The 18,628-nt window shown below is 41.7% G+C and overlaps 1 protein-coding gene across 1 annotated transcript in view; it reads left to right on the top strand.

Annotated features, from left to right (window-relative positions):
- Positions 1-1,524, top strand: part of LOC118120152 (leucine-rich repeat-containing protein 3) — a 3,079-nt gene extending 1,555 nt beyond the window's left edge. The window contains exon 2 of the mRNA XM_035174888.2: positions 1-1,524. This exon is cut by the window's left edge and continues 3 nt beyond it. Within this exon, the coding sequence (XP_035030779.1) occupies positions 310-1,110 (801 nt within the window). The 5' untranslated portion in view covers positions 1-309 and the 3' untranslated portion in view covers positions 1,111-1,524.
- Positions 1,525-18,628: the final 17,104 nt, after the last annotated feature.

The raw sequence follows: 18,628 nt of genomic DNA, 5'->3' as shown, positions 1-18,628 counted from the left end.
CCAACAGAACAGGTCGATTCCGGCTCCGGGCTCTTGGAAGATTTCTGTGATTTTACCGTTCCCTGCTGTCGCTGGAATATGCTCGATATATGGATGAGCTATTTGGAAATCTTTTTCAAAACAACACTATCGAATCACTTCTGAAGGATTATCCTGTGAGGAGCCCACATGTCTTCTGAGGATAAGCTGATCCTTTTTTTGTCTTGGTGAAAGGTAATGACCCGGCAGTTATCACCATTTAACGCGGAGAAACAGGTGAGAGTATGATCGCTCTTGCCTGACAGGCCTCGTGGGAGGTCACTGCTGAATATGCAGGACTTAGCCGGGCCTGATATGCCCAGGAAACATCCGATCTTTGATGGCTTTGCCCTCGTGCGGGGCTTGCTCCTTGGATTAGTCATGGCAAGTGCACCGGCGCTGGCTTGCCCTACAAGTTGTCACTGCATAGAGAAGGGCGGCATGACGGTCGTCCAGTGTGTGTCTCACAACTTGGAGAAGATCCCGACAGATCTGCCTGGTGACACTGTCGTCCTGCACTTGGCGTCCAACCACATCACGCACATCCCCAACCACGCCTTCAGCGAGCTGCGCTACCTTCAGGAGGTGGACCTGTCGAACAATGACATTGAGACTTTGGACGCCGGAGCATTTCAAGGCGTTTCTGACAGCCTCCTCGTGCTGGACCTGTCGAACAATCGCATCCAGAGTGTCCCGAAAGAGGCCTTCGCCCGACTCCGAGCGAAGATCAGGCTCTCCAACAACCCGTGGCACTGTGAGTGCACGCTGCAGGAGGTGCTGAGGGAGCTGCGGCTGGACCCCGAGACCGTGAACGAGGTGATGTGCCACACGGCGGTGCAGGAGGAGTACGCGGGCAAGCCGGTGATCCAGGTGCTGGACTCAGGGATCAACTTCTGCAACTTTCACCACAAGACCACCGACGTAGCCATGTTCGTCACCATGTTCGGATGGTTCACCATGGTGATCGCGTACGTCATCTACTACGTGAGACACAATCAAGAGGATGCTAGACGGCACCTGGAGTACCTCAAGTCGCTGCCCAGCAGCTCTCAGATCAGCAAGGACTTCGACACTATCAGCACGGTTCTTTAGCAGGAGGCGTGTGTGTCTGTACATATGTGAGTAAATGTGTGCGGTCATGTACAAACAATGACCAAACAGCTGTTGCAAACAGAAAATCACAAACATTTTTTACAACAATATTCGAGGTCTCACTGCAAATAGAAAAATTGTTTACCAACTTAAAAATAACAATTTAATTGGTAGCACACTAAAGTTAATCTTATAAAGTTAAAGTTATCTACCTACTATTTCCTCAAACGTCTTTCTGTCTGTGTGTGTGTGTCTGTGTGTGTGTGTGTGTGTGTGTGTGTGTCTACCATGTGAACTGTTCATGTAATCGGCTTCACACGTATGTTCTTAGTTTCCTCAGTCCAAGCCAAGTGTACATTCAATATTAATACTAATTCAATAAACAGACGACCATGCAGTGCTCTGTAGCAGTCAGTGGGGGCGGGGCAGTGGGGGCGGGGCAGTGGGGGCGGGGCAATGTGCCTTCAGTCCGTTAACCATTTGAACATTGTCGTCTTCTACATTATTAGATAAACTACAGAGGCCCTCAACTGCGATAACTAAGATCTTTGTCGTTTTAACAACATTCATAGAATCACTTCCTCTTTAGAAAGTTGTCTTCTGAATAAATGTTCGTTTTATTGCTGCAATTCTTTATATCTAGCTGATTCACACAGCTTTTATTTTGAAAAGTTTGGGTCTGAACATTGTGTTGATTGCTGAACAGACCTCTGAAATAGCCGACATGCAATGAATGAAAAAACGACACCAGTTAAATCATTGAATCATGTATACAAGCCACAGTTTTAAGCAAATTCTGTAATTTTATGAAAATCCTTGACAAAAGGATCCTACCTGGTTTATCTGCAATGATAAAAGAGAAAATTAGAATTAGAAAATTCCTGTTCATTTGTGTGTCACCAATTGAAGTCATTTTTCATATTGGTCCTTCAACTCGTTTTGTCAGTGTTCACTACCTTTTGATGTTTTTTCTCTTGGCCTCATAGATATTATCTTTTGTACTGTTTTAAACCATGTGATCTAATTAAGTACGAGTAAAAATGTGTCTGTACGAGCAGATCAGGCAGCAGTGTCAACATTTATAGCACAAAATAAGCAGAATGCTCATAAACGTCACATTTCGATGAAGGATGATTCATCTACAGTGGAGAGATAAATGTGCCCCGGTGTCGATCCGGCGGGAGGGAATCTGGACTAAGACGGATGAGGAGGACGGCCGTGTCTCCCAGCTACTTTGTATTGATTGATTTATGTACTTAATGTCTCACAGTCATGGCGAAGGCTACTTTACAAGACACAGGGGTTCACTTTAGCTGTGCAGACACATGCATAAACCATGGGAATAAAACTGCTGGTCCAGGAAATTAGGTTACGCTGCTCTGAGTTCATGTGTAACCGCGGCATCATGACATGTTAAAGATTCAAATCTGTTTTCAACGTCTAAAAAATGGAACCGATATGTCAGCCTCTCCTCGCCGAGGTTATGTAAGGAAAGGATGTAATCATGTTTACCTTATAAGTAATGTTCCAGCATTCAAGAGTTCATTTCACACAGTGACTAAAGCCTGGTCTTCACTGCTGCAGGTAGTTTCTCCCCCTCGTTCTGAAAAACATCTCTGTCCACACGTCCTTTGTTTTACAAAATATCTCCATCCAGTCGAGAACAGAAAAATGACTCCAAACGCTCACAGGTATCAGCATTAGTGTGTGACAGGGATCTGATTTCTGTCACGTAATGTGAATGAGAGACACATACAAGGGGTAAAATGTCATTTCATCCTTAAATGACAATATCAGAGCCAAAAGCCCCATTTCCTGTCGAGGAGGAGAAAACATTTGGCACCAATCCATCACAGACAGACTTTCAGTTCAGGCAAATGTTTGATTAAACTCAGAAGAGTCAATTATAGCACAGGTTGAAGAGGGTGGTGTATGTATGAATGTATGAAAGTTGAATGTCAACCCGCTTTGTGTTACATGGTGAACAAACAGTAGCACATTAACTCGCCACAGCTAATTACTCCTGTTGATTTGATTGTATCGTAGAACTGTTGGTTGAACTGTGTCCAAGTGCCTACTCTGGGAATCCTACACCATAGCACTGTGCATGAAGATGGGCAACTCGAGCGTTGAGTCCTCGCCACCCCCCCCCCTGGCCATTGTAGAACCCAGATTCAGATGCAACCTATAGGCCGAACCACTTCCTGTGTGAGGCCGGGAACCTGAGTCATAAAGGTGTCAGAAGGGTGGATCTCTCCGAAAGCTAGACAATGATAGAAAACACTTTCAAAATGACCTTTTTATGCTTTTCTGTGATTTGAAAACTGTCTGTAGCTTTCCTTATGCTGTGATTCCCACTCATCCAATAGATCCAACAGGTTAAAGGTATAGAGACTTGTTTCTTAATTAAGCATTTTAGCTTTGTTATCCAACATAGTCATGTTTTTACAGAGTACCACTGAAGGGTTCTTTGCTCCAGAGGTGTCTGTGTGTGTGTAGTTTTGACCTGTCATATAACAATGTCTGTGCTGGCCCACATGTACACAACCTTTACAACCTGGACAAATGCACATGTCCTCTGTGTCGTTGTGTGAAACACTGTACTGTCTTTAGCTGAAGCAACACCAAAGTGTTTGGACGTCTAGAAGAACTTGTACTTGTCTTTTCTTCATCTTTAGAGAACATGGTCCGTGAGCTCTGTGATGGAAATGAAAAGGGCTCCGATACTTTTGTGATAATAATGTGATTATCAAGTCTATTTTCTATCTGTTTAAACAGTCACTGTGTGTTTGTTTTACTGTCTGGATTTCAACACCTTACCAGCATTTGAAAATAAACAAAACAAATCTTATTTTTTCCGGGGGAAGTTTCGTCTTTTCTCCAGAGACAGCGAACGGTTCAGATCATTTTCTTCGACTTCAGTGTTCTCACTTAATTAATTTACACTCCTTAGATTCAATTTAGCAGCAGAAGAGAGAGAGCGTATCTGTGACATTTTGTAAAAGAAGCTATATTTTCCCTGCGTGGATGTAAAATGTTACTGACAGGAACCAATACTCTTTGGATGAAGAAAAAGAAAAACAGACGTGTACTAAAACACAGATTTAATTTTTGTAATGATTTTTCAGCAGTCAAGGATTTTTGGCTCATTTCGTGTTTGTGAAGAAGTTTCATGAGGGAACGGGCATTTCTATGATGAATAACAGATTTGTAATCTTCCAAGCTACAGCACTCCAGCGCAGGTTGCCCAGAAGAACGTCCTTTTTTTGCCAACAAGTGAGGCAGCGCACCAGTTTGAGAACACAATGCTGAAATCGATGACAGACTCATTACTGAGAGAAACTTGTGCCGGCTGCATCACTTTGAAAAGCCAGTGTCTCAGAAGCTTTGTGACACACTGTAGTAATTATTTGTTGGTGTTTTCTTTTAACCTTCAGCACCACAGTTGTGCGTTGTGGCTTTTTTTGTCCCCTGCTGGACTTTGTGTGAGCAGCATCTTCTGTGTCAGCTTCTCAGTTTCTGCAAATAATTCTGAGATGCAAATGGTGGAAGTGAGTTGGTTAGAACGGGGCTGTGTTAGTGTGTGGTCCTGAAAGATACGAGCTTACGAGCTGTGACTCAGCAAAACCGACCAAACCACTGAGTCTTCTTTCATCTAATCCACAGATTAGACTGTGTTTAAACAGACAAGACACTTTCTGCTGAGTTGAAAATTTACAAATGCTGTGGGAAAACGTTCAATGTGGAGGTCTGACCACCCATCCATCATTTAATCTTTATCTCCTCCGCTAATCAGGTTCCCGATCGCGCCTGCAGGAGTCTAGGAACAGAGGCTGAAACAAGCCAACTGTATCACCAGACAAGGTTAATCTGCACCTGTTCTCTACAGCATGGTTCAGGTTAGGGAAAGATTGTGCTCATGGGAAGTAAACAAGCTGATAATGGAGCGGTGTGTACGATTTCGCTATTGTTACATTGCCAATGTTCGCATTAACTGCTGTTTACTGAACAGTCGTCCTCTCTGCTTCAGCTACGGTCTGGTTTTATATTATTCTTAAAGATCTAACGAAATAATGTCACAATATGTCTGTGAAACTACACGTTCGTAGTATTATTAATGAATCGTGGTTTATTTGTTATCATTAACGTGACGTGTAAACGAGCGATAGAAAACTGACTTTCTTTTTGCAAGCGCCCTACGGACTCAAATTGTCTTCTCACAAGCTCAGAGATCACAGATACCTACCTCAGCAGGAAGTACACCTGATCCCTGCACTCCATTAAACCTCACATCGTCAACAGACCCATAAATAATCCTCGGTGTAGGGAGTTGATACCCACAGTCGAACCACAGCCTCGGATTTAAAGGTGCTGACCCTCATCCCAAACCACCCAGCGCCAGGAAATAGGAATACAGGATGCTTACCTTACTTTTTCTATGTTGTCCATGATATTTTACCACGTTGTGTTTTTGGCGTTAAAATCATTAAACTCTTTTTTTATTGCCTCCACGGAGAGTTTAGCTAATTGTTTGCTATCTCATGATGATTAACATGTAGTAACGAGGCACTTAGCTGGAACGTGGCCCATTCATTTGGCTTCCTGTGTTTGTTCACGCTGTCCGTTTGCCCTTTACACCATCTGTTCGCTGGAATGTTATTAGCATCTTTGTTTGAGACCCTGACACGTCTTCTCATGAGGAAGACACGACGAGACAATTCATCCCCGATGACGGGTTCAACCGATGCATCAGACAAATATGGTATTTTAACAAAACTGGGCATAAAGAAAGTTTAAAGAAAGAATGACAACCTCACAAATGATATATGCAGAACATTTAACTGCTTATAAGAAGCAAATTAACCATAAATAAAAGTTTTTCAAAATGCCAGAAATCAGTATTTCAGTTTTTCATCAAAATAAATGAAGACACGGAACAAGCACCCAGAACTAAGATTGATAATCACACTTTACAACAACCATAAACATACTTTTTTTACAATAATGACCTGCAGAGGCAGTTTCATCTTAACAAGGTTCATATTTTGAAGGTCATACATTAAAGCTGTCATCATATTTGATTTAGGAACTGCAGAAAATGTGCATGATGGAAAAAGGAAAACAATGAGGTGAAGTTTTCTATGGGTTTTTTATTGCAAGTGACCCCCTCTGTAGATCGTTTGGGCAAATGGTGTTATTCTGTTTATCCATTATGAACCACGGTACTTACAGCATGTCAGTAAGTCGGTGCTGTCCTTGAGTCACCCACACAGGGATTAGTTTCTACACCTTCCATACAAACTGTTGCATAATGATCAATATATTGTGAATAATATAAAACTATTGATTAGTTCAGCCTCAATGGGATGGGAGGGGGATGGGCCTTAAAGAGACAGGAGCTATAACCAAGTGTTCCAGACAGAGGCTGAAAGGAGGAGCTGCAGCAATGGACAGTTTTCTAAACATTGTGTAATGTTCAGCATGTAGACCTGTTCAAGTAACAACCCAACTTAAAGTTATGAACCTTAATATGAGCATGTTTCCTTTAACTGTAAGCTGTTGACCTGACCTCCTAATGGTTTGCACTCAACAAAGACAAACTTCAAACTTTTTCCACTGTGACGATCTTTTACTTTCAAGTCTTAAATGACAACCCCATTTCAGGTGTATGACACACTGGGTCATCCTGAGCTGTAACCCCCCGTCTGCAGTTGACCAACCTCAAACTCTCTTGTCTCATATATTTGGACAGTTCGGGCCATTTGGAGGACATGGGTAGCAGGTGGCAGCGAGGCTGCCAGAGAGAGTCACAGTTGGATTTCCAGAAATGGTAAATGTGTCTGGCTGAATCAAAGTGTCCTTGAGCAAGGCGATAACCAGCCACATGCCCAAATCTCCCCAACTTCAGGGATATTTTGATGCTTTTCAGACATCTTCACTGCAACTATTTTAGTAATCCACGTTAAAAAAGAAGAAGTTTACAAGCTTGAAAGTTGATAAAAGATGTTGTGTATCTTAAGAAACCAGCTTTGGTTCTGCAGTAGTGTGCGTGCTTCACATAATGCCAGTATTGTTTCACACGTCTTATCTCAAATACGATAATAAGCATCACTTGTGAGGCTCCTGCACAGAATACCCTGGCTGGCTATAGTTTTCATTTTATATGCATAATTGGATTCTCAGTTGCCACATTTATTCAGATAAAGCATCAACTGAGGGATATATCCTTGCAGCGTCATATTCAGAGTCTGAATTCCACACGACACAGTTTTAGTAACAAACTAAACAGCAAAAAGTCCTGACCTGCGACTCTCTGTATTGTTTTTCATTAATCCCATATAGATGAGAAAGCACTTTGGTTTCCCACAGGTGTCGGGAGAAGTTCATCATTACGCTGTCGCAGAAAAACTACAGTCATCGTCTCAACTCCACAGGCGTCAGGAGGAGAAGGTGTCCAATTAACCCCCCGCTATACTCCACCAGCACCACCGGCCCAGTGGCCACTGCTGCTCTGGTTTCAGCTCCTGCTCCGGCGTCGTCATTTACACTTCTGTGGACGGTAGTTTACGAGTACAAGGACACTTTTATGCCGTTTCTCTCATTCGATCACAGCCGAAGTGATCGTCCTATTTGTAGATATTCCTATTTCTGAATTTCAACAGTTAAGTAAATCAGATCTTCAGTGTAGCCACTGAAATGAGGTGACCTGCTTCAGAGCCATGTTTAGTAAATGGATTTTTAAACAATGGGGACATCCAGAGCTTTTTGACAGAGGCTTTGTGTGGGAGAGGCTGGGAGTCAGTGCTGTGATACGCACATGGGTTCATGTCCTGTACTGTGGGTGTTAAGGTTACTTATATATAAAATACTATTGTTAATGTACTAGACATTGTGTGGAATATGTTCGTTCACAGCTTTGACAGAAATTAGACGATGAATATCACTTTCATGTTCGTAACAAGAGGAATTACTGAATGTCATTATATTGAAAAGCTATGGCAGAAAAAGAAAACACTGAGCATAACTAGTATCAACACTAATTGGGTCGATTTTGATTACCAATAAATTGGATGAGGTATGGGTCAGGTAAACCATAAAATGATGGTGTGGATCCAGTTATTTTATGTTTTTATTATCTTTTCTGTAACATTGCTGTATTTTGACAGTTTAACTATTTTCCTGGGCAACAATTCATGGATCTTGATGCAGAAAATCTGATATATATATAATGGAACTGATATCTACTGTTGGGCCTTGGTGGAGACATGTGCTCTACTGAGTGACAGGTTTATTTGGGCTCAGCATACATGTTTTTTTGCCACCGTTTGCGCAGCTCATCTAGAATTCAGATAAACTCGGTGTCCAGTGCGATGATGAGAGTGAAACGAAGGTGTCTGTTACGTGTGGTGGGAGCTCGACGGAACGCCAGGCTGGTGGTTTTAGTGGTTTTATATGCTTTTATTTGTCTTAAGTGACTTAATAAGCATACATCATTTGGCAGATAAGATTTGTGCTGACAGATCCTGGGTTGCTCGAGGCGAATTCTTATTATTCTTGGGATGACATTGCACCATCTCATCCATGACACGAGAATGTATCTTTGGCCTCAATTATGTATTTCTGTTCACCCCCACGGCCATTTGTGGATAGCTTTGTGTTGGACTTCAGATGTTGACACAATAAAACTATATTGCAACCGGAGCTACACTCGGAGTACACACTGTATTTTAGGAGCTGCTTTTTCAGCCCCTCTCCCTCTGACATGTTTTTTTAGGAATGAGAAATAAACAGTGTGAGGCAGGCTGGAAGGAAGTGGGCTTAGGGAGCTTTTAACTCACACCTCATAGTCATGTCTTACTTTTATTATACTAAAGTATCATATTTATGTGATATCACTTTCATTTATCAAAATGTTTTTCCCAGTTTCGTTGATGCGTCTGTACTTTCTGAATTGTGCTGCATGGGCCCTCGGAGTGCACTTCAGCTTTGATAGAACTACAAAGAGGAGACTTGCGAGTCTGTGGCATATTTTGTAATCTTTTTTTTTTCTGAAGGCACAAGATGAAATAACACAGAAAATAATAAACCCCACCACCATTTAGAGTCCTGTGCCAATTTTTTCCCGGCGACTGAACAGAATATTAATTAGATACCGTACATTCAGTGAGCACTATATAGAAACCTTTTCAAATGGTCATTTTGGCTCCATGGCAACATAGAGCTGCATTCACTGCATTACCGGCTCCTTTTCACCGTGTGATATGTGTCAACATGTAATTAGCATAGGCTAAGGTTGTGTGGTGATGAAAGGATGTATGGGCTGCTGAGGGTAATGTGGTTTCCTCAGATGTCATAGTTCCTAATCAGGGGCTCAATGCCATCTTTTATCTACAGGACAGAAAATGGAGTCACGATTCAGGCTGTTCTCCTCCAGGTTTCGTTGGAAATGAATGTTTATTGTTCTGTTTATTATTACAGTTCTGTCCAGTCTTTGTGGATCAAGCTCGTCCCGCCTCGAGCTCAACCACCTGTCACACGGTCACAAGCCAGGGACATTGTTGGATTCTTCCTCCAGACAAACCATGAGACTTCACTGGGAAATACCTCCATCCACTTAAATACCTAATATTCCCTGAGACGGATATCAGACGGTCAAAATATCAAACCATCGCAGCAGAATCAACATTCTCATTGAGTCATTATGAGCATGTTTCTATGGTAGATGTGTTTAGAATGAGGATGTGGGCTTTTGGCACAAACAAGCAAAGCACCTCACCTACGTTTCAGATTTGCTTATGATAATGAGAAATGTACTGCTATGTTCCATAATACAAAAAGTAATAACAATGCAGAGAAGAGCACCATTGACTCGGTCTTCTCCCATTCATCAGCCTCTGTAGTCCGTCCACTGTGATGCCTTTTATTTGTTTCTTATTATCAGCTCTAAGAGTGTTATCCACGCCTGCTTCGATACGTCACTTTATTGAACCAGCAGGAGAAGAGGACGACGATCCCCAGAGAAAAAATTATAATGATTTGCTCTTCCTTCTCCTCTCAGTGGCTGGTGATTACTCCTAAGTGTTGCTGTGACAGTGGTATTGATTCACCCTGATATTCATCATCCGTTCGCCTCCGTGCTTTGTGCGAGCTCCACCAGCCCGACCCCTTGAAGGACACTAACAAAAGGTAGAGGTAGAGACTCTGGACGACGTTTATCTAGTGAACTATTAATAAAATAAACATTTTTGAAGCAATTCCTCTTATAACCACTTTCCTGAGAACCACAGCAATGAGGCCACGACCATTTAGTGAAAGTAAAATGCCACAGACACGTAGTGAAACAGATACCCAGCAGAAGCCTGTGAAACCTGAGCTATATACAACACAAAACTCATTATACGCGGTGGCTGCTCGCTGTTGATCTAACTAAAGGCCACTGAGACAATAAGCCTCAGTGTGGTTGTGACGCTTCAATACTTTAATCCCTCAACACTGCAAATGGACTCATACCCGCCTGGATTCTCTGCTCCGGAGAGGATGATGATCAACAGATGCTTGAAATCTTATTACCTGGCAGGGGTGCACTCGAAATACTGATTCAGTCTGAAGTGTTTCTCTGTAAACTCTGCTTCGGCAGCAGGTCTACCAGCAGCTCTTCTGTAATGCACACTGTACACTGAATACAGATGTGCAACAACGCATGAAATGTCAAAAAGACATTTAAGTAGTGCTGTGGCAAATTCTCAACTAGATAGACAGACAGACAGACAGACAGACAGACAGACAGACAGACAGACAGACAGACAGACAGACGGACAGACAGACAGACAGACAGACAGGCAGGCAGACAGACAGACAGACAGACAGACAGACAGACAGACAGACAGATAGTTAGATATTCATCCCAGAAGGGAAATTACAGTGTTCCAGCAGCCATTAAAGACACAAGACTCACATAACCCACAAAACACAAACTGGGGAAGGTGCAGAAGCAAAGTAGGTCCCAAGTATTTGCAGATACAAAGGTAAAAAGGTGAAAGAGTAAAACAGTGCTCCGCTGTTTTTAGGAGAATAGTATGGAGGAGGGGGGGATATGGAAGTGGAACCCAAAAGTTAATTTGAGGATCTGTTAGTGAATTTGTTGTATGCCCTCTTAGTCAGCTGTCACATATCGATTCAGCACGGTGCCATGTTCTCCCTGACGAGCATGAAAACACATTTCAATGACAGCGTGTTCACTCACTTTGCATCATAATTAAGTGCTGGTCTGTTCTATCCAGTGCAGCATCTGCAGCTGACCTGTTTCTCTGCCCCATTTGGCACGTTGAGCGTTGTTCTGGGAAAAAAGAAAGAAAAGTGAAACCACAAGATTAGTGTTACAACAAAACTGCCGCAGGGTTTTTCCCTGATAAAAGTAAAATCAATCTTATAATACACAAGGGAGGATTTATTGAACCGGCCCCTCAGCCTTGAAGTGATAAACGGAGACACAGGCACTTACCTGGTGACAACTTTTAACCAATAAAGAACCGAGGGAGGAAAGAGGAGTTCTGTCTGCGCTGGACTATTCCTCTGGGAAGATGAGCAGCTTGTGATAAGTCATCCACCGGCCCCCTGCTGTGTCTGACTGTTCAGCAGAGTGGAATTCATCACATCTACAGTATCTAACTCTGCCTCTGTTTTGTAGCAGGAGAACCGAAAAGAAAAGAGACTCTGCAGTAAGTTGTTTTGTGATTTTCACCTTCGTTCTCGCAGACAGAGAAAAAACAAGAGCACTGGGAACGATGCAGCGTATTTCACCGTAATATGTTTATACCACTGCCGCCAGAAAACATCTACCCTCCACGTATAGATCATTAAAAAACAAGAAAAGCAGTGCATCTGCATTGTCGAATTCTTCATAACCACTGGCGACACATTCATTTATAAATAAGGTCAACGCATTATAGTAAGTCCTGTGAAAGCAATGTGACAGTGTCACTATTTAAATCTGGGAAGCTTATTGTCCCCTTTTGGTTTCTGCCCAGGAAAACTGCACAAAGACTCCTGTCCCGGTTACTGAGGAGTGGAATCGATGCTATAAACAGTCCGGCCTCCGAGTGGAATTATTTATAGTGGTGATGCAGCCTCATGGCTTCAAACAAGGGACACGAGAGTAGGATCTTTACTTAATCTTACTCTTATAAAGAAGCTGTCTCCACACATCCTACAACTAAAAATTAGAGATATCTAATCTGACCCTTTATCCCGATTTGCTCCTCTAACACCTCACGGACTCAGTAAATGTTCACATCTCAGCCAATGCTGAGAAAAGCTGTCACCGTCTGTATAAGCTCTGCCTGCTGAGCTTTATTTGACTGAGTAACTTTACTTTTATATGTTATAGTTTTAATTCCGTCCACCTTTGGTGTTTTTAACGTCTTTTTACTTAAAAAGATCATTTGACAGTTGACGTCTGGTTCAATAAATTCTATTTATATTTGCTCTACTTTGGATTTCAGCACTGACTGATTTCACATTCAAACGTGACTGACAATTGAAAGGACAAGCAAATCACACAATACAGATAAAACATGAGGTGTTGATGCATGACACCTCTTACAAAGGGTTTAAATGTAGTTTCAGCAGAAAGTGAAAATACGCCACATTTCAATCTTGTGACCTTTGACATCACGAGATGTCCTGGGACGGGTGCTGACACCAAAACGTTGACAGGTAATTATGCAGATTCTATTTCTGTGTGTGCGTCAGTATTTAGACTGAGAGTCCTTTGTGTGGCTGCTCTGATGGAAGTCTGATTTAAACACGATGGAGTCACGCCAGTGGGTCAGCGGCTGGATGAAGGGGCTCAGAGAGAAAAACAAAGAATTACTAATAAAAAATGTCATTTATCTGGGATATTGCGACCTCTGAGAAGGTCTTGTGGGTATTATACGGTTTATTGTGAGACTTACAGTGAGGGACAAAAGGAAGCGTAACCAGCTGATCGAATGCACTGGGAGACAATAGGTCTTATCTATCGGCTGATTGTGTGAAACCTCTGCAAACAAGACCTTCTCAGAGGTCACAGATAAAGGATACCTCCTCTGGGGCTTCATGAGTATATTCAGTGGTGCAGGTTATTCTTTGTTTATCACAGTTGAAGAGTGTCTCAGTGAATACGCCTTGGGTTTTAGCCTTTTTAAACTGGTTTCCAATTCATTTTAGAATTGATTTTAAGGTTCTTTATGTCCCTTAATGGTCTGACGCAGAATACTGAGGGTCTTTTATCCCGACACAACCCTGCTCACACCTTCAGATCCTGTGTCAGGGGCCTTTTAACTGTTATAGATTTTTCGACTGAAGAAAGGGGGACAGAGCTTTTGAAAGGCCACAGGCTCAGGAAAAAACCCTGCTCAAGGGAATAAGGGCAGGCTGTGTCGAAAGCTTCCTTAAAATCAAAGCTTAATAATACCTTTGTACCGCATTCCCTGATTTAATGTAATTCTAGTTTGTATTATTGTATTGGGAGGTTAATGCCTAATTTCTGTCAGATGTTTCGTGTTTGTATTCTTTTATGTATTCTTATATGAGTGTGTCTTTATTTGTTTTTATGTTTTTTATATACTTTTACTTGTACTTTTACCCGTGAAGCAATTTGTAAGTGTGTTTTGAGAAGTTCTTTATAAATAGAGATATTTTTATTTTATAAATATTCTGTTAAAAGTAGGTCACCACTACATTCTAATTTATCACCTTTAAAAAGTCTTCATTCTGTTTATATATGAAAAATGACCACACAAGCAAATAAAAGTGGAATCATCCATTCATTCATGAATTTGCATGTTGCTTTGTTTGACCTACACGTGCACTTAAATTAATCAAAAGATGGGACAGAGCAAAAGAAAACTGCTGACACAGCAGTGTCTGTCAGTCATGTCCTTGTCTATTATTCATAAATGACACTGTGTTCAAGTTCTTTCTATATAACTGTGGTTTAAAATGTAATAGTATACTGACTAAAGTATGAATTTACACTTTGTATTTCATCCACATTTAATTATTGTTGCAATCAAAACTGTTTTAAAAACTTACTGGCCCCAAAGACCCTAAAGTCCCTGGTTTGTTCAGGTTATAGGCTCTCAAGGATGGCTGCGCAAACCTGTGTGTGTGTGTGTGTGTGTGTGTGTGTGTGTGTGTGTGTGTGTGTGTGTGTGTGTTTTATGAATCCTCCAAAGGGACGCTGACACATAAATTTGAGTTGTTAAAAAATTAAATGACCCCTCTCTGCTCTGATTCATCAAGAAAACACGCTACTGTCTGTAATACTGCTCGGCAGATTTCTACTGACGGCAAATGGAACAGACATAGAGTGCATGTCACATTTTCTGAACTCTGACATGAACTCTATGAAATGTTAATACTTTTAGTCGCAGACTTCCCCGGACTTTGCTCTTCACAAATGAGCAACGCAGCATAAGATTCTCAGTGCATGTCTGAAAGTAGCTGTTCAAAGGCAAACACACAATTCAAGTTTGAACGAATTCGACATGACACACAACTAGTTTGAATATATTCAATATATATATTTGATTATATGATCGTCAATTTAAAGTCTCCAATAACCTAATCACAATCTGGATATTCTTTGGACTGTAGGAGGAAGACAGAACCAGTTAGTGTTGTGTGGATTGCAGATACGCCCGCGGACGATTCGCAGGTTCGGGTCGTACAACTTCACTTTTCTGATTAATATGGTTTGGGGGTGAGGGGAAATAGGCCAATAGGACAATTAGTTTTCTTTTTGGGAGAAACAAGGCCACTCATTCCCACGGCAGCAGCAGCAGCTTGCAAAGAGAATTCCTGCAACGCGCGCTGCTGTCATTCAGTAGAGCCGGGCGCATCAAGGCAATTAGGCGGAGTCACCTCAATCCTGGCACAGTGGATGCTATTTTATTTTGGGAATATTCACAGGGAAGCATAGGGTCTCTGAATTGGATAAAATAATTCCTTCGAGTGGATGAATCAAGCACAAGTGCGGATTGAGATGACGTACCCGGAGAAAACCCAATTTCAGTGATTTGAATTGGCCTCGATGCAGCACCTTGAATCGACCTCTGTGAATGAAAATCACCCAGCCTCGAACGATAGGAAAATCACATAACCAATAGATATTCAACCCGTTGACCAGAATGAGAAGCCCATTCGTGTTTGTGCATTCCTACAAACAGTGGACAAGCCAGTGAGGGATCACAGCATCAGTGCTGCACTTCACGGATCAGGGCGTGTGCACACAGCAGAGCAGCATCTCTTAAAAATCCTCTCTCGGCTCTCGCACTCGGCTAAGTGCTCAGAACTGCTGAACAGGAATGTGGAGCAGGCTGCTATTTTGGAGAAGAGGCTAAGAAAAGACTGACTTTTTAAAATCATGTCCAAATTCTGCATCCATCCACCGCTCAAACCACTAATGCTGTTCGGGGTCATGTGGGGCCGGAGCCTCTCCCGTCTGTCACAGGCGCCGACACACAAAGAAAAATCCATTCTGATACTCAATCACATCAAAGGGCACATCAGGACTGACAAGTTGTGAAAGATGTGAGAGCTGACTTGGGACCTCGGTTGCGTTGGATTAAAGAAAACTTGGTTTAATCAGGTCACAGCTCTGGGTTGAAGTGAGATAGGATTGTGTTCCGGTTAATAAGAGAAGTTCACAGTGACCTTGAACACAACATGGGGATTGACATTCAAGAAAAAACATGAAATGTTCCTGACCTTAACCAAAGTGCATTTTCACATTCACAGATGGATGTAAACCTCAGGCCTCGTCTGTCCTACAACAGATATATTTTTATACACACCACCTTCATTTTACAAAATATTCCTGCACAGGAGTAGATAGAACACAAAAACGACTATGAACGCTCAAACAAGCAACCAGTAGGTGGCGTAATACCAGAGGAATGCTGTGGTCCAAATATTCTCTGCAAAAATTAAGTCACCAATTACCAGTAGATGTTAGCAGGTGTTAGCAGCCATCAGCAGATGTAAGTTACACATCTTCAGTTGTGCACCTTTACACATTTGCTCTTGCAGATTTGTCGATTACGATCATAATATCTATGAGATAGGTGTGAATATCAAGTGGTTCAATTCTCTTCTCCATAATTTTTTTTGCTGGGCACTCAGGCAGTGTGCAGTTATGTTATTGAACTTCCCAAACTTTTACTCCAGCTCTTACGAAGTGTGTGCTCGTGCTCGTGCGAGCTCGTGTGCCGTGGTTTTATGTAACATCTGGTGAGAGGCATCAATCACAAAGGAGCCGAGAGCTGCAGAGATGAGCTGAAAGCTTCAAATCGAGCATCATCCTCGTTCACTTTCAGCAGCGTCAGCAGCACCAGCAACTCTCTCCCATCAAAGGGACACATTTCATACAGTGTTAAAAATATCTTTAAAGATGTCCTTGTGTTTCCTGTATATACTGCTTTTTTCCTCTAATTATATCTTATGCACCCATCCTGCCGTTTAGCTGCGTGACACTCAGAGCACAGGCGGTTGTAAAGGCCTTTAACAGAAGTTATTCAAGGATGGAACAGGGGATTAAATGAACAGCGTTGAAAACCCTTTTATTAGATGCAGTCGGAAAGTCATCTTTGTACTTAAAGGAGACATATTGTGCTTTTTCAGTCTTTTCCTTTGCCTCCAGTTTGTTTCTGTGTTTGTAGAAGTTTAAAAACGTCAAATTTATGGGTTTGGGCCAGCACGCAGAATGGGGGTGGGGACTGGGTTCGACCTGCCCACCTTCTGGTAAGTGGACAACCCGCTCTACCTCAATCCACAGCCGCCTGTAATCAAATATGTCTCCTTTAAAAAAACTACATCAATCCCTGTCTGTGTTATTAAAGGTCTTGTTACATCTTTTAAACGTGAATTTCCTTTCTTTATCAACTAAGGCTGATATGTGTATATAGTTATGTTTACAAAATTCATATTTCAGCTCAAGTATATTACTCTGTTTATATAGACTTTCAGTGAATTTCATGCAAATACAGTCATTTCTTTTCAAGCAACTGCTGTAGCAGAGTTAATGGGTTTTTGAAAACTGGATCAGGTCTTGATCTTCTACAGATGAAGTACAACATGTTGTGGAAACAGGCTTTGACTTCTCGTCAGAGGCTTTATGGAAATAAGGCAGCTGCCCTCCATCATGTAATTGGATGAAATTCTGCATGCACCTGAGGATCTCGGCTCTGAAAGCCTGCTGCTGTGTCAAGTACAAATCTGTCAATCATTCAGGAAACACATCTGCTCTAAACCTGGTTATTTTGGATGCTGAGCAGGGGGTCAGTGTTAGTGCTGGTGTAAATGGACCGCTGGGGCATAGATAGAATACCTGGCATCTACACGTCCTCGTCTCCTCTGCTAATTCCAACATTCAGTTCATCTCGGAGAACAAATAGGGATTTAGCATTCACCTCTTCTGAGACAAAAAACTTTATTTAACAAACAGTCGACAAGCATTTCAATCAGCAAAGGTCTTTTGGGTTTCGTGACTCAGGACGAGTAAATCTTTATACGTAAAGCTCCTGAGAAGTCCTGAGCATATTTACCCACTTGTGAAGGCTTCGGTGGAGTCGGTGTTTAGAGAGAAGGCTGAGTCTCTGTAATCTGTAGAGTTTGCTCACTGAATTCTTGATGTTCTACATCAGTGGCGAGGAACCTCTTTCCTATCAAGGGCCATTTACATTTTTGTATCATCCTTCAAAGGCCACACAGAATTATTTAACACATATATCACAGTTACCTCTTTAGTGTAATGGCTGGAAGTGCTTCTTTTTGGTGAGGCATCTGATGTCAAATGGTAGTGATGATGATAATATTAACTCCATTTGTGTAGCACTTTTCAATATAAGTAACAAAGTGCTTTACAACAAACAATATGAAATTCACAAACTATTTTGTCAGTACAATAAGTATAAAGATACAGATAATAAAATTCATCATACGATAAAAGCTTTTTTATAGAGCCAATATGCTAATTTGCTTTTAAGCAAAGTTATTTTGAGGTACACGAACACACAATTTTTCATGTGAAAGTTACTTGTTGGGCATCGAACCTTCACCGAAGAGTGTTTTATTACTTTATCTAAGAGCATCAGACCTTGTAACTCATCCAGTTTAGCTGCATTTATTTGACAACACTTGACATTGGCCCTTTTCACCCATAAACCAGACACACTGGTTTATCTTCCACTGAAACATTGTTTGTCCATTTCTCATGGAAAACACATTATTCTGCATTTACTTTTCTTGACAGTTGCATTGTGTGTGATGTCACTGAAAAGCATCATGATAACTGTCAAGAAAAGAGAAGTGGATGCAGAATATGGTGTTTTCCATGATGCTTTTCAGCGATGACTCCAAACAGTTACACATTGTTTTTTCTCACCCTGACAGTGACGTGACACACACACATCTGACAGAGATCACCCTGAATGACTGGGTTGTTCCATATCTCCTTTAATGTTTTTTTATAGCAGCA

This window comes from Hippoglossus stenolepis, chromosome 13, assembly GCF_022539355.2.
Source record: "Hippoglossus stenolepis isolate QCI-W04-F060 chromosome 13, HSTE1.2, whole genome shotgun sequence".
Classification (NCBI taxonomy): domain Eukaryota; kingdom Metazoa; phylum Chordata; class Actinopteri; order Pleuronectiformes; family Pleuronectidae; genus Hippoglossus; species Hippoglossus stenolepis.
The sequence above is the reverse complement of the archived record's forward strand: the minus strand, read 5'-3'. Positions and strand labels throughout refer to the sequence as shown.